Genomic DNA, 18,712 nt, shown 5'->3' on the forward strand with positions numbered 1-18,712 from the left:
CTCTTCATTATGGATCACAATTATCACAACTACTCAATAAAGTTTGCCAAAAATATTAAAATAATTATGACAACATTGCATGTCGCGTACTAAAAAACATAACCTAACTTAAAATCAGTGTTTTGAAATCAACGGTCGAAAAATCCTGGACTATAGAGGGATGGCTTATAGCGGGACTCTACTGTATATCTAAAGAATTTTCACAAAATAGTAACATTCCAAAAGAGTTAAGGAGCAAATTGATGTAATTCTCTTCAGAAAAAATATGAACTTATATGTGTTGAATCTTCTGTCAAAATTAAAGCGTCTGGAAATGGTTTTGAATTAGGACATTTACCCTATCTTATAGCTGCGTAAGACCAAACATTTTTTCCGCAAAAAGACTAATGGAATTTTCCAAAGAGAATTCCAAAAGTTCTTCGAAGATAGAAAAAAGGCTGGTAAACTCGAAAATAGTAGGAAACCATGGACTGTAGCACAATAAGCAAGACTGTTGGGTCTAGGGCATGAGATCTCTGGCTCGACTGTCACAGTCAGGGTGGTGACATTAGCTCTGAAAAATGCGACCGGTTTTAGTGTATTTTTTTCCTATTTTCATACACATTTCACGAGATATCTCCAAAACTACGTACACTGCCAATTTGAGGTTTTTGGTTGCTCTCAATATTAAATCGATTTTTATTTTGTATTTGTATTTTTTGTTAATTCATTCTACTAATGACAGAAAACAGCTAATAAACTCAAAAGTTTTTTCGGTACGCTAGAGACATATGGGGGAAAGAAGGATGCAAGAAGGATCCATAATCCGGGGAAGGTGCTCCTGGGCGAGTCTACAAACGGAGTAGCAGATTCTTCCCATTTTTCCAACCTAAGTTATTTCTCAAAGAGGAATTTTAGAGAAGGTTCCGTCATGGTATGGGGCGCCTTTTTGTAATGACGAAAAATTCGCAAAAAATGAAAGCAGAGATTATATTGGAGTACTCAGAAGTACTCTTGTTCTTGATATACAGTAGACTCTCGCTTATCCGTGGACTCTTTTTCCGGGTGACATAAAAAAATCCGTGAGACAGTTGAATTTTAAAAATTTTGTTGACATATTTTCCCCGTTTTGGGTTTTTTTGTTAAAGCAAATGTGCTCTATCTACTGTTAATTCTTTCTCATTGTAACTTTTTTGGACAGTACGCATGTTTAGAGAGAATGTCGATTCAGTCAGATCAGAATTCACTCCATAAATTTGCAATGTAAACAAAAAAATCGTTAGATTTCAAACAATTTGATGTGTATCACTCTCAAAATCCGTGTGACATTTCGGTCCCGTTCCACGGATAAGCGAAAGTCCACTGTAGTGCCCAAGGGATTGAGGTGCATATTTCATAATGTTTGCTGAAATAATACGAGCAAAAAATAGCTTCACTTTTTATTGAGGTTTGATATGCCCCTGGCTACGTTACTGGAGCGAGCTGACGGAGAGTCACCAGGACTGGAGGAGGTTAGTCCGAGAGGCCCGGTCCCTTAAAAAGGGACATTGCAGTCATCTAAGCAAGTACAGTAAACTCTCAAATTCGGGCATTTGGGACCAAAATGTTACCCGATTCAGAGAGAAATTCGGGCGACAAATATTTTGAAATGCAACGATTTTTTATTCATCTGCATACACATATTGAGTTTACATATTCATATTTGTGGTAAATTTCACGAAAACCCCTTAATATGCAAAAACACATCAGAACTAAGACAAACCATGGCAAATTTGAGTATATTTGCTTCATTTGATAATCAAAATCAAACTTTAAAAATGTCAACAAACATTTTTCGAATTTAACTGCCGCCCGAATTAAAAGAGCCGAATTAGCGAGTCTACTGTAAGCCTAAAAACTTTTAAAATTATTTAAAAGAGACAGTGAAATCTGAAAAATTTGGGAACTTTTGAAATGAAAAGAGACCTTTAAAAATATGTCAATGATATTTGGCAATGAATAACCCCTTTGATAATACTTGCAAAAGTGGAATGTAGGCAAATTTAGGACCTGTTTTTCATCCATAAATCCTTTTTTCCCCTCCAAAATCGTTTTCTAATTGCCTGTTTTTCTAAATTCAAGATTCTAATGAGAATTCCACATCAACTTCCTCAAATACAAAAATCATAATCTGTTGAAACTTGAAAGGTGTAAAAACTTTACGCATTACAACGGAATTGTCCATGGACTTCCCTAGAATCTTCCGCAGTGAATCAAAACTGAACTAAATTCAAACAAATGACCGTTGAAGAACAGACACACCCTGTAAAATCAAACAATTAGAATGAATATTTTATTACATCAAAAAACCAAAGAATCTGTCTATATAAGCACATTTAAATGGATTAATATGTGGATTAAGATATTTCTATGCTAGAGAAAAAATTGGTATTCCTCATCTTCCTTCTCTCTATTTACAATCAATATTCCATCATCGTATCTCGTTTGTTTCTTTCATCATAAAATCCTTATTCTTTAGTCGTGCAATAAATTGGCGCAAAATGTCTAAGAATAATCCATTTGTCTTCTAAATGTTTTTATCAAAGCAAAATAAAAGGAAAGGGATAGTTTTTTTTTGTTGAAATCTTTATGATATCGCTTAAAAATTTTTCTGTAATCATTTATCTGGTGATCTTTTTCTTGATCTTTTTTTTATGCTATAGCCTATCCTATGTAATTTTTTTGTTTAATTAATTTTACTGCTTTTTTTTACATTTATAATTCGATGAAATATGCAAAATTCTACGTAGTTTTTTTCTTTCCAAGAAATATAATCGCTGATCAAGGTTCCGCGATCGTGATCTTTTTCTTGACTCTCGAGGGTTTTTTTTTCTTATTTTCTTTTTTTTATAATTGGGTTGGAATTTTCCTGATGGACATTATGGAGAAAATTGCAATTAAAATGATCACTGTACCTTGCACAAGTCACTCAACTCGAGTGCAAGCGCCAGTTTTCCCTCGAGTGTCTGAATCTCGTGTCTTGATGCTCTGGGATCAAAACCTACCTTTCTTTTTTTTTTTGAACAAAAACACAAACAAAATTCTCTTTAAGTTAAAATCTCTGTTTATCAATCTAAACTCTAGAAATTGTGACAAAGAAAACGCCAGAGATCAAAAAAAATATTTCCGCAGAAAATAATTTTCTTCGTAATTGAATTTCTATTGAAGTTCTTTAGAAAAAAAAATTATTATTGAATTTTTTTCGTGTAATAAAATATCTGTCATTTAATAGTTTTTATAAAACATTTCTTCTATTTTTTTATCATTTAAAAAAATAAGAAAAAAAATTATCACAGTGATACCTTGATCTATCAGAGGATCATTCTAATTCCTCATCTTCTTCCTGAACTCACGAGAATTTTGTCATTTTCAATTGAATTGATTATAAATGTAAAAAAAACTAAAATTACTATTTTTTATACATCCCCATTTTCAATCCCCAAAAAATTGTTTTTTTTTCTGGTAATTTAAATTCTTCTGTGAGAACTTTTACTCAGCACTTTCGCTCTTTTCTTCCTTTTCTTCAGCCGGAGGAGCCGCCTCCTCTTGCGGAGCAGCAGCCTGAGTTGGGGCCTCAGCCGGCTCATCGTAGAGCGGCGTAGACTTCCCCGGAACCTCAATCTCTTCCCCACCGCCCGAATTCCCTCCTCCTCCTCCTCCTGCTGCTCCTGCTCCCCCTGATCCTCCCCCACATTCCTCCAAATCATCCTCCCCTGGACCACTACAATCCAATGCTTCAGGCGAAACTGCCTCTGTCCCATTGGCTCCCAAATCATCCTGCCCACCCTCTTGTTCACCTTCCCTTGCCACTCCCGGCGGCCCATCATCCTCCGGCTCCTGTCCCTGTCGCCCCCTCGTCGAACTCTCATTGCCCCAACGCGAAGATTTCTGCTGTTGCGGCTTCGAATCGCGTTCCTGGAACCGATTTCCACCCCTTCTACCCTCACCAGGCATTCCCCCTCCACCCCCTCGGCGATCCACTCCTGGTGGCCCATTTCTCCTTCTGTCATCCCTCTCGAAGCCCCCGGGGGGCCCATCGCGTCCAAAGAACCCAGGACGATCAGGAAACTGGAAGTCTGCAAAAAGAAAAACAAAAAATTCACTGTGGCCAAGCCCCCAAAAAAACCCACCAAAAAAAATACCCCTCTCATTACCTGGATGACCAGGAGGAAGTCCTCGCATGAGTGGTCCCTTGATACCGTAGCGTGGCATCCTGAATTGGGGTCCATTGCGACCACCGCCCCCCATTGGCAACATCCCTCTCATTCCGCCATTATTCATGGGGCCAAAGCGAGGCGGCGGGAAGAAATCTCCACGATGATTGGGACCACCACGGCGCTCAAAGTCATCCATTCGACCTGAAAGGAATCATTGCATTGTCAGCACAAATAAACACCATTTCCAGAAGAATCAGAAATATTCAAAACAACTCTGTGAATTATGCATTTCCTAATAAAAATCGTAACAAAAAAAGTTTACAAAGGTCTTTTGAGACCGTTTATATCATCGGATTAGAATGAGATTAATCCTAATTAAGTTAGTATATACGCATAGTTGAAGCAATCCAATCCAAATATCTGGACTTTAATTTGATTCAAAATTGCATCGTAAGACCCGAGAAAATGAAAAATTGTTTCAAGAAAAAACTCAAAAATTTAATCATGAAACCCGGGAAACTCGAAAATTGCATTGCAAAACTTGAAAACTCCTAAAAATGCTTTCCAAAAAAAAAAAAAAAACTAAAATTGCATCGCGAAACACAAGAGACTCCAAAGAAGGCTTAGCGAAACTTGAGAAACTCAAAAATTGCATTCCAAAACTTGAAAAATCCAAAAGAGATCCATCTAAAAAAAAATCCAAAAATTCTATACCAAATCAATAGAAACTCAAAAATTGCACCATGAAGCCTGAGTTATCGGAATTTGCATTTCGAAATCTGAGAAACCCAAAAATGGCTTCGCGAAACACGAGAAATACAAAAATTGCACCCTAGAACCGGAGAAATTAAAAAATTTTATCGTGAAACCTGAGAAACCTAAAAATAGCTTCGCAAAGCACGAGAAACCCTAACATTTCATCTTGAAACCAGAAAAAATCAAAAGTTGCATAATGAAACCTGAGAAACTCAAAACTTGCTTTAAGAAAAAATTCAAAACCCCCAACGCAGAAGCCGAGAAAGTCAAAATTTGCTTCTCCAAAAAACACTAAAATTTCATCGCAAAACCCGAAAAACTCAAAAATGGCTTAGCTAAACCTGAAGACCCAAAAAAGGCATTGCAAAACCTAAAGAAAAAAAAACATAAGTTGCATTGCAAAACTTAAGAAACTCAATAATTGCTTCGATAAGCACGAAAAACTCAAAAATTGCATAGGTACGGGAACCGTAAAAATTCAATAATCATATCGTGAATCCGGAGAAACCCTAAACTTGCTTCAATAAAGAACTCAAAACCTTCATCGCAAAACTCGAGAAACTCAAGAATTGCATTCTGAAACCCGAAAAACCCAAAAAATGCATTTCATTGCGAAACCCGAAAAATTCAAAAATAACTTATCGAAACAAGAGAAATCCAAGAATTACATCACGAAACTTGAAAAACCCAAAATTGTTTCTTCATAAAACCATAAAATTGCATCGCAAAATCACGAGAAACTCAAAAATTGCTTCTCGAAATCTGAAAACCGCCCAAGAAAATGCATTGCAAAACCTAAGAAACTCAAAAATTGCTTACTGCAAATACTAAAATCGCATAGTGAAACCCGAATAATTCGAAAATGGCTTAGATAAACATGGAAGATCCACGAATTATATCGCAAAACCTGAAAAACCCAAAAATTGCATCGCGAAACGCGACCCAAGGAGAAACTCAAATAAATCTTCGCAAAATCCGAGAAACTCAGAAATAGCTACGTGAAATTCGGGTAAATCATAAAGCCTTTTCTAGATAATTTTCGGCCAGTAAATTGAGTGTCAGGGACAGTAAAACATGGTAATGAGCGTAATGACATTTGGCTCCTTTCTCCTTTTAGTTTTTTAAGCTAAATTTATCGACTTGATAAATTAAAAGGAGAAAGGAGCCAGAGGCCAAAGGTCATTGTCATATTTTACTTTTCTTGATAAAGCCTTTTGAATAAAAACGCGATTGTTACTTGTTGGTAGTGCGGAGATTTATAAAGTTTGTTCCACTCAAAGATAAAATTACTTTTTTTAAAGGTTATGAAAGCTTTTTAAGGTTATTATTCTTCTGACTGCAATGTTTTCTCTTTTTAATTAAAGTCCATTACGCTCACAAGTAAGTCCAAAATGCCGGATTAAAAGATTTATATCAACCAGATTATTCGTAGAACATGTCAACCCGCCTGGAGAGTATGAAATTTTGTTAGAAGTATTTTAGGTTAGATTTTTATGATTTCTTGATCAGAGAGTAGATTTTCGATTCCTCTAAATTAATCCAGGTTCATGCTAGGGGACCTCACATATAAAAACCACTTTTTTTTATATAACCTCAAATAAACTAATCAAGATAAAACTATTTAGTAATTACTTGTTTTGAGCGTAACCTCAAAATATTTCTAACACAAGATTTATAAAATGGAAAAAACTGTATTATTAGAAATATATAAAGAAAATTGTTTCATGTATTTTGAACATTTTTAAAGAATTTTCAAATTAATTTCTTTTGCATTTGTAAGTGGACTGTAACTTTAACATTTTTTTTATGTTAGAATTCTTAAGTTTCTCAATTTTATACAGTTTGGATATAACTAATTGAACATAAATGCTCAATTTGTCTCTCAAATTAATCAAGGATTAACTTTAAAATCTTGTCTAATTTATTTTAGGTCAGACTGGTCAGACATACAACAAAAATTAAAATTGAAAATCAGAATTTTTGAGGTTAAATAAAAAAATAACCTCAAATGAACAATCAGATGAAGTTCAGATCCTTCTGATTTTCGAAATTTAAAGTTAAATTCATTTAAAATTTGGAGGAAATACAGTAGACTCTCTTTCAATTGGGCATTTGGGGCGGAAAGTCATCCGGTTTATCAATAGATTTGGACGTCAAAGCCTTTGTAAATTCCACAAAAAGTGGTCAATTATAAAGAATCATGACAAAATAGGAAGAACTACAGAGAATTAGCTTCATAATTAAATGTGAAAATTGTCAACAAATTTTTTCGCTCGATTGAAAAAGAGCCGATTGAGCGAGAGTCCACTGTAAAAAATTTTGTTGTAAAATACTTTGAGTTTTTGAGGTTAGATTTAACATAACCTAAAATTTGATAATTCTGTCAATTATTTTTTATGTTAGAAATTCAAGTTAGAACAGACATGACGTCAAATTCTGATTTTACTGAAAATTGGAACTTAACAAATTTAAAAAGGATTATTAATCGAGTTTAGCGCCCCTAGCGGTAGATCCTTCAACTCACGATGTTGAAGAGGATTGCAATTGCTTTGCATGGGGTTAATGAGAATTTTACAGAATTGAAATATATAACTCACCTTCTCGGTGGCGCATCCCGTCAAACATTTCTTGATGCCTGAAGGGCGGAGGTCCAGCTTGGGGCATAATCATCGGACCACCTTCCAGCAATCCATCTCCAGCTCCTCGTCTATTCATCGGAGGATGCCCCTGTTCGGGAAACAGTGACATTAGAGGCTGTGGCCTCCATTGCTGCCCTCCTCCTTCCCTGCGACTGAATTCCTCCACATTCTCGCTGGCCATCTCCCTCAATCTGTCCGTCAGTGACTTTCCTGCATTGCTCTCCTTCTCCTGTCGCTCCCGACTGCGTTCTCCACTTCCCCATCGGCTGCCCCTGTCTCCCCTTCCAAAGTCCCTTCTGTCCCTGTCTCTGCTGGACCTCTCGCGATCTCGTCCACGCGATCTGAATTCTCTATCCCGGCTGTTCTCGCGGGATTCCTCCTGAGACGATGTGGAGGCCTTCTTGTCCTGAGCAGCATTGGCAAAGCTCTGGACGATAGATGGCGACACTGGTTGGGACATTAACGGTGGAGGACGATTGAAGAAGTTGGTCATAGCCAGGAGTTGCTCACTCAGCGGAGTATCTTTCTTGGGAGTTTCTGTTACTCCTCCCTGTGCTCCTCCTGCTCCTGTTCCTCCTCCTGCCCCTCCTGCTTCCTCCTCATTCTCAATCTCCATGCGATCATCATCATGTCCAGACTTTGCTGCTGCCCCAGCTTCAGGTTGAACCTGAGGAGGCACCAAACCCGTTGGCAATGGGATTGGTGGCATGGGGAAGTTAAGGGCCAGAAAATGTTCAGGATTTGCCGTGGCAGGACCACCTGTTGGCGGTGGGACATTCTTGTCCATCTGAGGAATCTGCATCATGGGTGTCATCATCATTTGTGGCGGAGGAACTCCCAATGGAAGTCCTGGAATCATATTGGGCATCAATGGTGGTGCCATCATCCTACCAGCAGCAGCTGCCGCAGCAGCACCAGCAGGTGTTCCGGGAATCTGAAATGGTGCCACCATGGACATCATAGCAGCCGGTGGAGGTTGACTTGTATCCAAACCCGGAAATTCAATCTTCTTCGACTCAGCCTTACGCTTCTCCTTCAGCCATTCCGGCAGTGTATCCTCATCGAACATTCCACCCTCTTCCAGTGCCGTCAAATCTGTCGTGTGGTCAATCTTGGACCAGGGAATGTAACTTACACCCAAATCCAGATCCCAATAATCCTTCCACTCTTTACTCTTCACCCCTTTGCCAGTTGCCCAGGAAATCGTGATAGCACGACCCTGCATCTTGTGCCCTTTCAGGCTATTCATCGCTTTATAGGCATCCTGACGCCTATTCATGGCTATGAATGCACATCCCCGAGGGACAATCATATCGATGCTCACAATATCCCCATATCTATATTGAAAAATTTTTACAAAATTACATTTTGAAATTTTCAATTTTGAAATATTCATTGGTGAAATTTCACAGGAAATTTTCATTGAAAATTACAAAAGAAAAATATATAGTGATCAGTTAAAAGTGAGGTTATGTTGAACCTAACCTTTAAAATATCTTCTGAACGTCTTACTTTCTTTCTTCAATACAGTAGACTCTCGCAAATTCGGCTCTTTTAAGATCGGGCTACTTTTTAATTCGGGCAGCGGTTACATTTGAAAAAAGTTTGTTGTCATTTTTCAAGTTTGATAATGATTATCAAATGAATCAAATATGCTCAAATTTGGCATGGTTTGTCTTAGTTTTGATGTGATTTTGCATTATTGAGGGATTTTCGTGCAATTTACGTTATATATGAGTGTGTAAACTCAATATCTATATGCACATAAATAAAAAATCGTTGCATTTCAAAAAATTTGTCGCCTGAATTTCTATCTCATTCGGCTGACATTTCGGTCCCATATGCCCGAATTTGAGAGAGTCTACTGTATGTGTTTCTTTGTTCAATATGCAGTCCCGGCATTATGCACTTCGGGATTATGCACCTGACGGAATTATGCACATACAATTATGCAAGTTTGCCTACCATTGGGTGTCAATTTATGAAATACGCCTGAAAATATACTATTTTGCGACGCAGGAAATTTTTTAAAACACTGTGCTTCTTTTTCAGAAAATAACTTTAATTTCTTTTAGGGTAATTTTTTTTTAAATATTCTAACCATTTAATGAAGAACTTTGGCCAAAAAGTACTGTTTATTTATGCATTTCTATTAAACAGTTGAATTTTTTTGTTTCAACTGCTTTTACTCCGCGCGATCTACGGCAGATTTATTCAAAAGAAAGCCCCTGTGGATATGCAAATTTTCTCGATGCGTAATGCCATTTTGTGCATTTTTCTCGGTCCCGAAAATGTGCATAACCCCGGGACTGAGTGTAGAGCACAATTTTCATATTTTTTATAAAGAGACAGTAGCCAATCTATCTAGGTTTTGTTAGTCTTTAATACACTTTATACTATACAGTTTAACCTAATTTAGCCCTTTAACTCTTTCCGGACCACAACATATCCATCGAACGAATTTCAGTAAAACTCACTTTATTGTAAAGGCTTCTACACATTGGGAGCAATTTCTGTGAAAAATTGCATTTTTGACAGAATTTTGACGTTTCTGATTACAGCACTGCAGCCAATTTTCTTCAAAAAAGCAATTTTTGACGAAAATTGTTCTCAATGTGTAGACACCTTAACTCTTAGTGGTCAAATATGATACTTTTACAGAGAAAGAATTTTTCCTTCCTCTGAGAAATTGGAAAACTCATGGGTACTCTCGTCCCCAAAAGAACGCAAAGGATACAAACTTCAATTTTCCTAAAGCCAATATTATCGATTTCGTAAACTATTTGTGCGTGTCAAAGGACTCCTGTACGATGTTGATAACTAAAACAAGGTGAATTATTGACCAGTATCTTGTGGGATGTCCAGGAAGTGCTAAAAAAGACACCCAGCTCCTGCTTGTAAACAGATTCCTCATAATATTTTACACATAACACTTTAAAACACATTTTTTTCAACACGATGTTATTATAGACATATTAAGCTTGCTCAAAAGCGTAAGACACTTCCTGGACAATCAGAATTCACCAAAATTAGGAAGAATAGGAAAAACTTTTTTGAAAGCAATCTCCCTCGCTGCCATATGTCAAAATTTATCGGCCATATTGGCAAAAATGTCGTTCCCGCTTGGAATTTTCTTACAAGGTTGGTGTCAGAAAGCAAATGGCGGGCATTGGTGGGATAACCTTACTTTTTACCTCCAGATTTTTGCGGATGAGAATGCCCATAAAGTTTTGAAAATTTAAGAAAAAATTGTTTTTCGAATTTATGTAATCTGTAATTGTTAGTTATCATACTTATTGGCCCCGAGAGGTTTTTCCTTATTCGGGTCTAGAAATATCACAAAAGTCCTAATATTTGTAAGGAAGCAGAAAATCGAAAATTCACGATTTTTGACCAAAAATATCTAAGCTCAGGAGTTAATTAAGATCCTGCAAAAAATATCCTAGATTTGGACATCCTTATAGTTTGTAATTATCCAGAAGAATCGGAATTTTATCGATTCTAAATAGTCCAAAAAAAATATTTTTTCCATGGGTACCCAGAGTCCCAAAGGAGACGAAAGAGTTAAACATATTATCTGTAAAATAATTTGAGATGTTTTTCTTTAAAATTTGACGTTGAAAAAATTGATAGAAGGAATGAATTGAAGTTATTGTGTAACGATGAAGTGATGTTCAATTACGTTTTCTGTATCCTAAAAGAACAAGAAATCCTTAGATCGGTTTTTCGGAAAGCGCTTAAAAACACGCACAGGTCAATCATAAAATGGTTAAGAATGTGCTTAAAACATGCACAGCACACACGTAAAACGGTTAAGATTGCGCTTAAAAACACGCACAGCACACACGTGAAACGTTTAAAATTACGCTTAAAAACACGTACAGCATATACGTTAAACGGTTTAGATTGTGCTTAAAAACACGCAGAGCGCACACATAAAACGGTCCAGGTTAATAGCTTAAAATCATGCACAGCTCAATCATAAAACAGTAAATGCGCTTAAAATTACGCACAGCTCATTGACAAATCGGTTAATTTTTCTACTCATTACCGACGAAAAATTCGCAACGCGCGAAAATTCGCGCCCCACGAAAATCCGCGAAAAATACGTGCCCCGCGAAAATCCGTGGAAAAATATATGCCCCGCGAAAATCCGCGAAAAAATTCGCGCCCCGTGACAATCCGCGAAGAAATTCCCGTCTCGAAAAGATCCGGGAAAAAAATCGCGGATCTCGAATTGTATATGTATGATCTCTAAATATTAAACAGAAACATAGGACATCATGGACAACTAGTTTTTCCCAGAATGTTTGTTAAATTTGTTATAAAATATTTTTATTGTAAGGCAAAATTTTTATAGGTTAGGAAATACGTACCCTTTAATTCTAATATAACCTCTTTATCAAATAAGAGTTCAGTCCCAAAATATTATAGTGAAAAACCAAGTTATGCTTAATTAAGTATAAAATTGTTATAACCTCATTTTCTAAGATTACTTAATAGCTTAACCTCAATCTTTTTAAAATGGCAGGTGAAGAGGAACATGCCATTTTTTTCTGTCACTTGTACACTTTTTATTATGAATTTGTCCAGTTCATAAAAAATTCTAGGATTGAGATAAAATTAAAGACTCATTGCATACGTATTTTCGGAGTTTTCCTATAATTTATTTTGAGGTTAATTCCTACGTTAAATGTCGTAATTTCTTACATTGAAAGAAAATTTACGTTAATGGAAACATTTGCGGATAATAAATGAGAATTTTTTTCGTTTTCATAGAAGAATAAAAGAAAATCAACAATTTTCTCTTAGGTTAAGTTCCACATAACCTCACATTTTAAAATAATTTCTGGGAGACAAAGTAGAAATATTTCGATTGGTAACCAAAAGTTAGACCATCATACCACTGTAAATTCAATTAGGATAAATGTTCTAATTCAAAACCATTTCCAGACGCTTTAACTTTGACAGAAGATTCAACACATTAAGTTCATATTTTTTCTGAAGAGAATTACATAAATTTGCTCCTTGACTCTTCTAGAATGTTACTGTTTAGTGAAAATTCTTTAGATATAATTTGAAAACTTCTTAAATACAAGAAAAATACGCGAGTGTAAAATGCTTCTATTGGAAACAAATTAATCTAAATGGAGACAAGGGAAAGTTTCTAATTGGAGACACACAGTGTAACTGAAACCGCGATGGAAGGCTTCCAAAACCTTGTTGAATTGCTTTTGAGTGCAAGATTTGTTCTTATTCCTGGTCGTTTCTCCTTTTCCATCTAAAACAATAAGAAAATCTCTCCAAAAAAATCATATTTCCGGGTTTCCTATTGAAGCATTTGCAGACACTTCAGAAAAATTCTTTTTGTTCACGAAATAAGGTAATTATTTCATCTGAAAACTTCACGTACAGTTAATAATAAAGATTACCACTTAATTTAACTAAAATTAGCCAGAAATATGACATAAATGTTAAACAAAACGAATAAATAAGTCAATTTATTGTGTTTTTCATTGGGAAAACATGGTCAATCGATGAAAAATTCAACTGTGAAAAGGTACACTTTTAATTTTTCTGAGAAATTAACAAATTAAAATTTGTGAATATGAATGAATTTTCGCTTTATTTGGAGCAAAATTCACTAAATAATGAAACTGTGGTATAGAAAATATATAAATATATTAATTTAGTACTGTATTTATCGTGAAAACAATGACGTTTCCATTTAGAGTAGCGAAAAGTTTCCATTTAGAGCAGGTTTTGAATTACCTTAATTTACCCTATTTTCAAGAAAAAATCCCATTTTCACTTTGTAAATTTCAATTATTCTGTGAAATTAATTTAAAAAAAAAAACTTGTTAATCACTTACCTTCCAAAGGTGTCACTGAGTTCTTCCTGCTGCACCAATTTGGACAAATGTCCCACCCAGAGAGTTGTGCTGCATACACTTAGATGCTCCTTTTTGATGTCCGGCAATCCCTTCCTGCGCCTTTCCCGATCGTACTCCTTCTCCTTCTCACGCTCCCTCTCCCTTGCTCTCTCCCTGGAAGATCTCCTCCTGGACCTGGGTGATCTAGAACGCGATCTCGTGCGACTCCTGCGTCTTCGATCCCTTGTCCTGTCTCTCGATCTCGATCTACTGCGCCTACGGGATTTGTATCTTTCTGCACGTCCCGGACTTGACAGATCTGAGTCATTGCCATCGAGAGTAATCACTTCCACCTTTCCACTCTCTCCCGTAAATTCCACATCGGGATCTGTGGACTCGGGAACGGCTGGAGGCATTGGTTGACCAGTTTGAGCCATTTGCTGCTGCTGCTGCTGCAGCGCCTGCTGCATTTGTGCTTGCTGCATCTGTGCCTGCTGCAAATGCTGCATGGCGTACATTTGATTTGGCGCTACATGTTGCTGCTGATCTGTCTGCCGACTGAGATCGCATTCATTGGCAAATGGTAACTTCTTGAGTACATTCACCAAATGCTTCTCAAAGGCCTCCTCTTGCAATCGCATCTCTGTCAATTTTGTCTGTTTCTCTTCCATTTCGTGCTCCTTGAGCTTCTGCAGATTCTGCAGCTGACGCAATACATTCGGATCTTGCAGCAATTGATTCAAACTATTCACTTCCAGTACACTCGATGAACTCGTCACATTCGGTGACGATGTCTTCTCCTCCTCCTCATCCTCTCCATAATCAAAATCCAGCAACTTCTTATTGAATTTCACCTGATCCTGCCCACTATTTCCCGCTCCCATATCATTGCCCGTCTGCTGTATCAATAGCTTCTGGAAGTGATGCAGTTGTCTAATGATATTAGGATCCAATTCCATCTGTCCCCCAACATTTCCATGAGAATTGGACATATCCGCAGACATTCGACTCTGCTCATCAGCCTGAACCACTTGAGGAGAATCTGCCACAATTTGTGTTGTAGACGTCATACCATTGGTCACACTCATACTCTGGCTCATTGGCTGAGACTCCAACGGATGCGTCCGATTGGGATTGAAGAAGTCAAAAAGGGGATTTATAACTTCGGGCGAAAAGACATTGTTCTTCAGCCAAAGATTCAGCACCCGAATTATTTTGCTCTGAAAACCAAATTATTCCCGGATATTGAACTTATTGCTCCCCTACTAATTGGTTTATTATATAAAAATTCAAACTAGAACAAAAGCAATTAGGTCAGACGGTCAGACAATTACTCGCTTTGCTTTCAATACAATGATAGGCTTTCCTGTGACTTCCGACACAACGACCACGTTTATATGCTAGCAATAATCCGGATTTATATTAAAGTATCATATCGCTCCTTGGAAATTACAAGGGGCCAACTCAATCTGAGCCATTTTTCAGGAGACAGCATGAAAGATTCAATTTTGTATAAATACAGTCTGGGACAAAATTGTACCAATGTTTCAAAATTCTCTATAAAGGATTTAATATCTCAAGATCTAATTTATATTTTGACTGAAACTTTTTTTTTCTTAGAGAGCTTTGTTATAAAGCTACAGTTTGTGCCTTATTAGAATTTTTTAGGAGAAGGACTAATATTTTTGTAGAGCCTTTTAAAAAAAGGATGCATTGGTACAATTTTGTCACTTGGACCCAAACGCTACTTTTTGTTCTAAAATTTTATTTTGTGAACTATTTACGTAAAAAGAAGTTTAATGACTTCCGGCTGTTATTAATGCATTTTGCATATACACTTCCGGAATTTTTCACTTACAACCTAAGTAATGGTATATTTGAATAAAATACGCTCTTATATGAATTAATGTATCAATAACGGATTTTGGTCCAACAAAATGGCTGCAAAGCATAACGTAGGCCATATCACAGAGATGAGACTACGTGTTTAGGCGTGATCCAGTGCTAGGATTATCAAATCCGGACTCCAATCACAGTTTATTACCATTTATTGCTGTATTTGTGCGACAAAACTATTGACTAGCCTTTCAAACTAATCAAAATCGATATCCTAAGCAACATCAGCTTCAGGGTATGATAACTAAATCATAAAATACTTGGCTGAATGACCGGTAAAACAGGGAAAGAGAACGAAATGTAAAAGAAACTAAAACAGTTTTCAACTAATTTTACAATTCCTCAATTAAATCGACATTTCTTAAGAATTTTCAATATCTTTTCGATCCCAATTGGTTATTTTATATATTTCCACACTATATTAAATATTTCCATGGTCTTACAGCCCTATCGTCCGATTTTGCTATTAAACTTTATGATACTACATCAGTTCGTAAAATCCTTATAAATAATTTCGCTGCTTTTTTGCCTATACAGGGTATATAGGCTATTCAGCCGGGTAATTCATGGCTTAGTTATTTTACCCTGAAGCTGATGTTGCTTATTTTGATTAATTTGTAAGGCTAATACAAATAGGGTAAAGTGATATAATTTGGAATTAGTGTTACAAGTTGGACAATTTTCAGATTTTCGCGTCGTTCAAATTTGAGGAACTTGACTGTATGAAGTGAAAACGGGCTTTACATATCTTATTTCAATGCGAATTTATAATCGGTGACTTATTTGGTATAGTTATCATTTTATTCAATGCAATAAAATTTTTCTTAGTATGATTTCTTTAATTGAATTAGAATCTTCCAAGAACGAGACAAAATAAGAAGTAATACATTTGATCAGATTGGCTACCCCGCTGCTCGACACAGTCGTGACAGGAACCAACACAAAAAAGTCTCAAACACTAAAAATCGATAAACGTACGACTATACGAAGGGAGGTTTAATGGAAAATAGATCGCAATTTAGTTTAACCCTTTAAGGACGATTGGATCACCCTTGACCCATAGAGAAATTTTTTTTTGAGAAGTGGGACACCTTTAAATTGGGATATCTTTGGAATTGGGCTTTTTTCTACTATTTTCAAGTGAAACTGAACCTTATGATGATATAATTTAGTTCCACAAACCAATTTCGAAGCTAAAATACATCATTATTATGCGCAATTCCATTTCAAAATAGGAAAAAAAGTTCAATTTCAGAACTGCCCCAATTTTTAAGTTGCCCCTCTTCTTCCTATACCCAGAACTGGTTTACGGTAAAAGGGGATAAAGTATGAGGAGTGCGTCGTGAAAAGGTATCGTTGTTGTTTTAAAATGGTAATGGTTGCAATTTCCCCTTGTTATCTCTATCATTGCCTAATTTTGCATAACAAATGATTAAAGATATCCTTTCGCACTGATTTCATAAAGATTTTGCTTTTGATTGTTTTGATTCATTTTTAACTTAATGAAAACAACCAAATGTCGAGGTATTCTATTTCAAAAGTGAGCCTTTTTGCGAGCTTTTATTGAGAATTACAAGTATCTGAAAATTTTTCTCGACGGAAATGCCCCATTTGATAGTTTAATCCGAAGGGGTGATTAGGAATTTAAAATATCCTTTTCGAGGCTGTTTTTTTTCTTGATGTTGTGTCAATGAGGCAATTAAAAATAGTCTTATATAAATAAGTAAGGATAACTTACTTGGAACCATTTTTAATTTGAAACATTGGAGGTAGGCTCGTTATTTTAGAAGGGCAGAGAGAGAAAGAAGACCACGAAATAGAAGAAAATAAAAAAAGAGTAAGAAAAAAAGCAACAGCTTATCGTCACGTTTTTTTTGTTTGTTTTGCACGTCTAAAACAGAAAGAAAACATCAAAATTTCAAATTCGAAACGATTCCAAATTACTTTATTTTAGAGCTTTATTTATCTACCACTATTAATTTCTTTTGCTTGCCATTTTTGTCTTAAAAAAACAGATAATTTATAAATTTGATAATAAGAATACATATTTTTTTTAATCTCTATCTCTGTCTACTTTCAAAAAGGATTGAACCCTAATTAATTTCAGTTTAACTACTAACGCTTCATAAATTAAAACTGACCTGCAATTTTAAAAGGTCGTCAAAACCAGATTTAATATGTATTAAAAGGATTAAGAGCATTTTAATTGAGTTTGACTTTCCAATTTAGCTTTAGTTGTTGCGGATTTTTCTACGTTGAGGGTATTTTGATAACCTTATCAATTAATAATTTCCTAAGCAAAAAAGAGGGATTACTTATCACGTAAAGACGCAATCGGATTTCCTTTTCTTATAAACGTATCAAAGTAAAATTTGGGAACAGTTTTTGTCTCAGATTATATTAGCATATAAACGTAGTCTTGGGAGATCTCCATTTTCTACCCCAAAATTTTTTAGGGAATATTTTTTTTCTAATAAACATTTCATGAACAAAAGACAGAAAATTTTAATTACATAATAAAGTTAAACTTAGTAAAGACTTACCTTGTCTTCCGGAGCGCACCTGAAGAGATTAGCAAAGGTCTGCTGCATGTTCTGGGCAAAACGGGGAGCAAAGACATCCTTCTCGGGTCCAAATTGATGCCTGGATTGCCTCACGATGGCATCAATCACGTATAGTCCGGGCACTTTGTACTCGGGCTTGCACTTGAGGATGAATTTTTCGACGCTCTGGACAACATGCTTGTAGAACTTGATGGCTTTCATGGCACTCCGGGTGATAGCGCCCATTTTAGCCTTAGAAATCGGTGGTTTCGTCTCAATGAGGCCCGAGAGCTGCAAAGACGATGATGAATTAGGGGTTTGATGGTTTGATAGAGGGATTAGCTGTGAGGCGTCTCCCATTGAGCTTCCGGAAAGCCTTCGCCAGGAGACGCCTTCAAGGTCGACCATTTGCCACCATGGAATTGCACTAAAAACCACTGGGATGCAAAGTTGAAACCCCAGAGGAGACACTTTGGGGAAGAATGCATCCGGATGGACCCCGGAAATGTGCTAAAATGCGCATTTTCTCCGTGGAGCAACGCCAATGGTGACAAGTGTCACAGCCACATTTTTTCCTGCACTTTTCTCACCTCTGCATTGAACGCAATCACACTCTCCATATTCATTGCCATAGTTGGTGCAATGTTCTCAATTTTTACACTATTTTCAACCACTTTATCCACCAATTTTTCGCAATTTTCTGCACATTTCACTCTTGATCGCAACACTGATAAAATGGCGAACTTCTACTTCTTCTTCTTCTTCGCCGGACGTCACAAAGCGACAGCAAAAAATGGCCGACAAAATGCTGTCAGTCAGAATGCTGTGAG

The 18,712-nt window shown here is 36.4% G+C and overlaps 1 protein-coding gene across 1 annotated transcript; it reads right to left on the reverse strand.

Moving 5' to 3' along the window:
• Positions 1-2,297: 2,297 nt before the first annotated feature.
• LOC129802986 (SR-related and CTD-associated factor 4) lies at positions 2,298-18,662 on the reverse strand. Its single transcript, XM_055849261.1, has 6 exons — positions 18,473-18,662; positions 17,883-18,173; positions 13,444-14,663; positions 7,529-8,907; positions 4,173-4,376; positions 2,298-4,094 (listed from the first exon to the last, which is right to left on the reverse strand). Exons 1-6 carry the CDS (start codon positions 18,512-18,514, stop codon positions 3,508-3,510), a joined length of 3,723 nt encoding a protein of 1,240 aa, XP_055705236.1. The 5' UTR covers positions 18,515-18,662; the 3' UTR covers positions 2,298-3,507.
• Positions 18,663-18,712: the final 50 nt, after the last annotated feature.

The sequence above is a fragment of the Phlebotomus papatasi genome, chromosome 2 (assembly GCF_024763615.1).
Source record: "Phlebotomus papatasi isolate M1 chromosome 2, Ppap_2.1, whole genome shotgun sequence".
Taxonomy (NCBI): Eukaryota; Metazoa; Arthropoda; class Insecta; order Diptera; family Psychodidae; genus Phlebotomus; species Phlebotomus papatasi.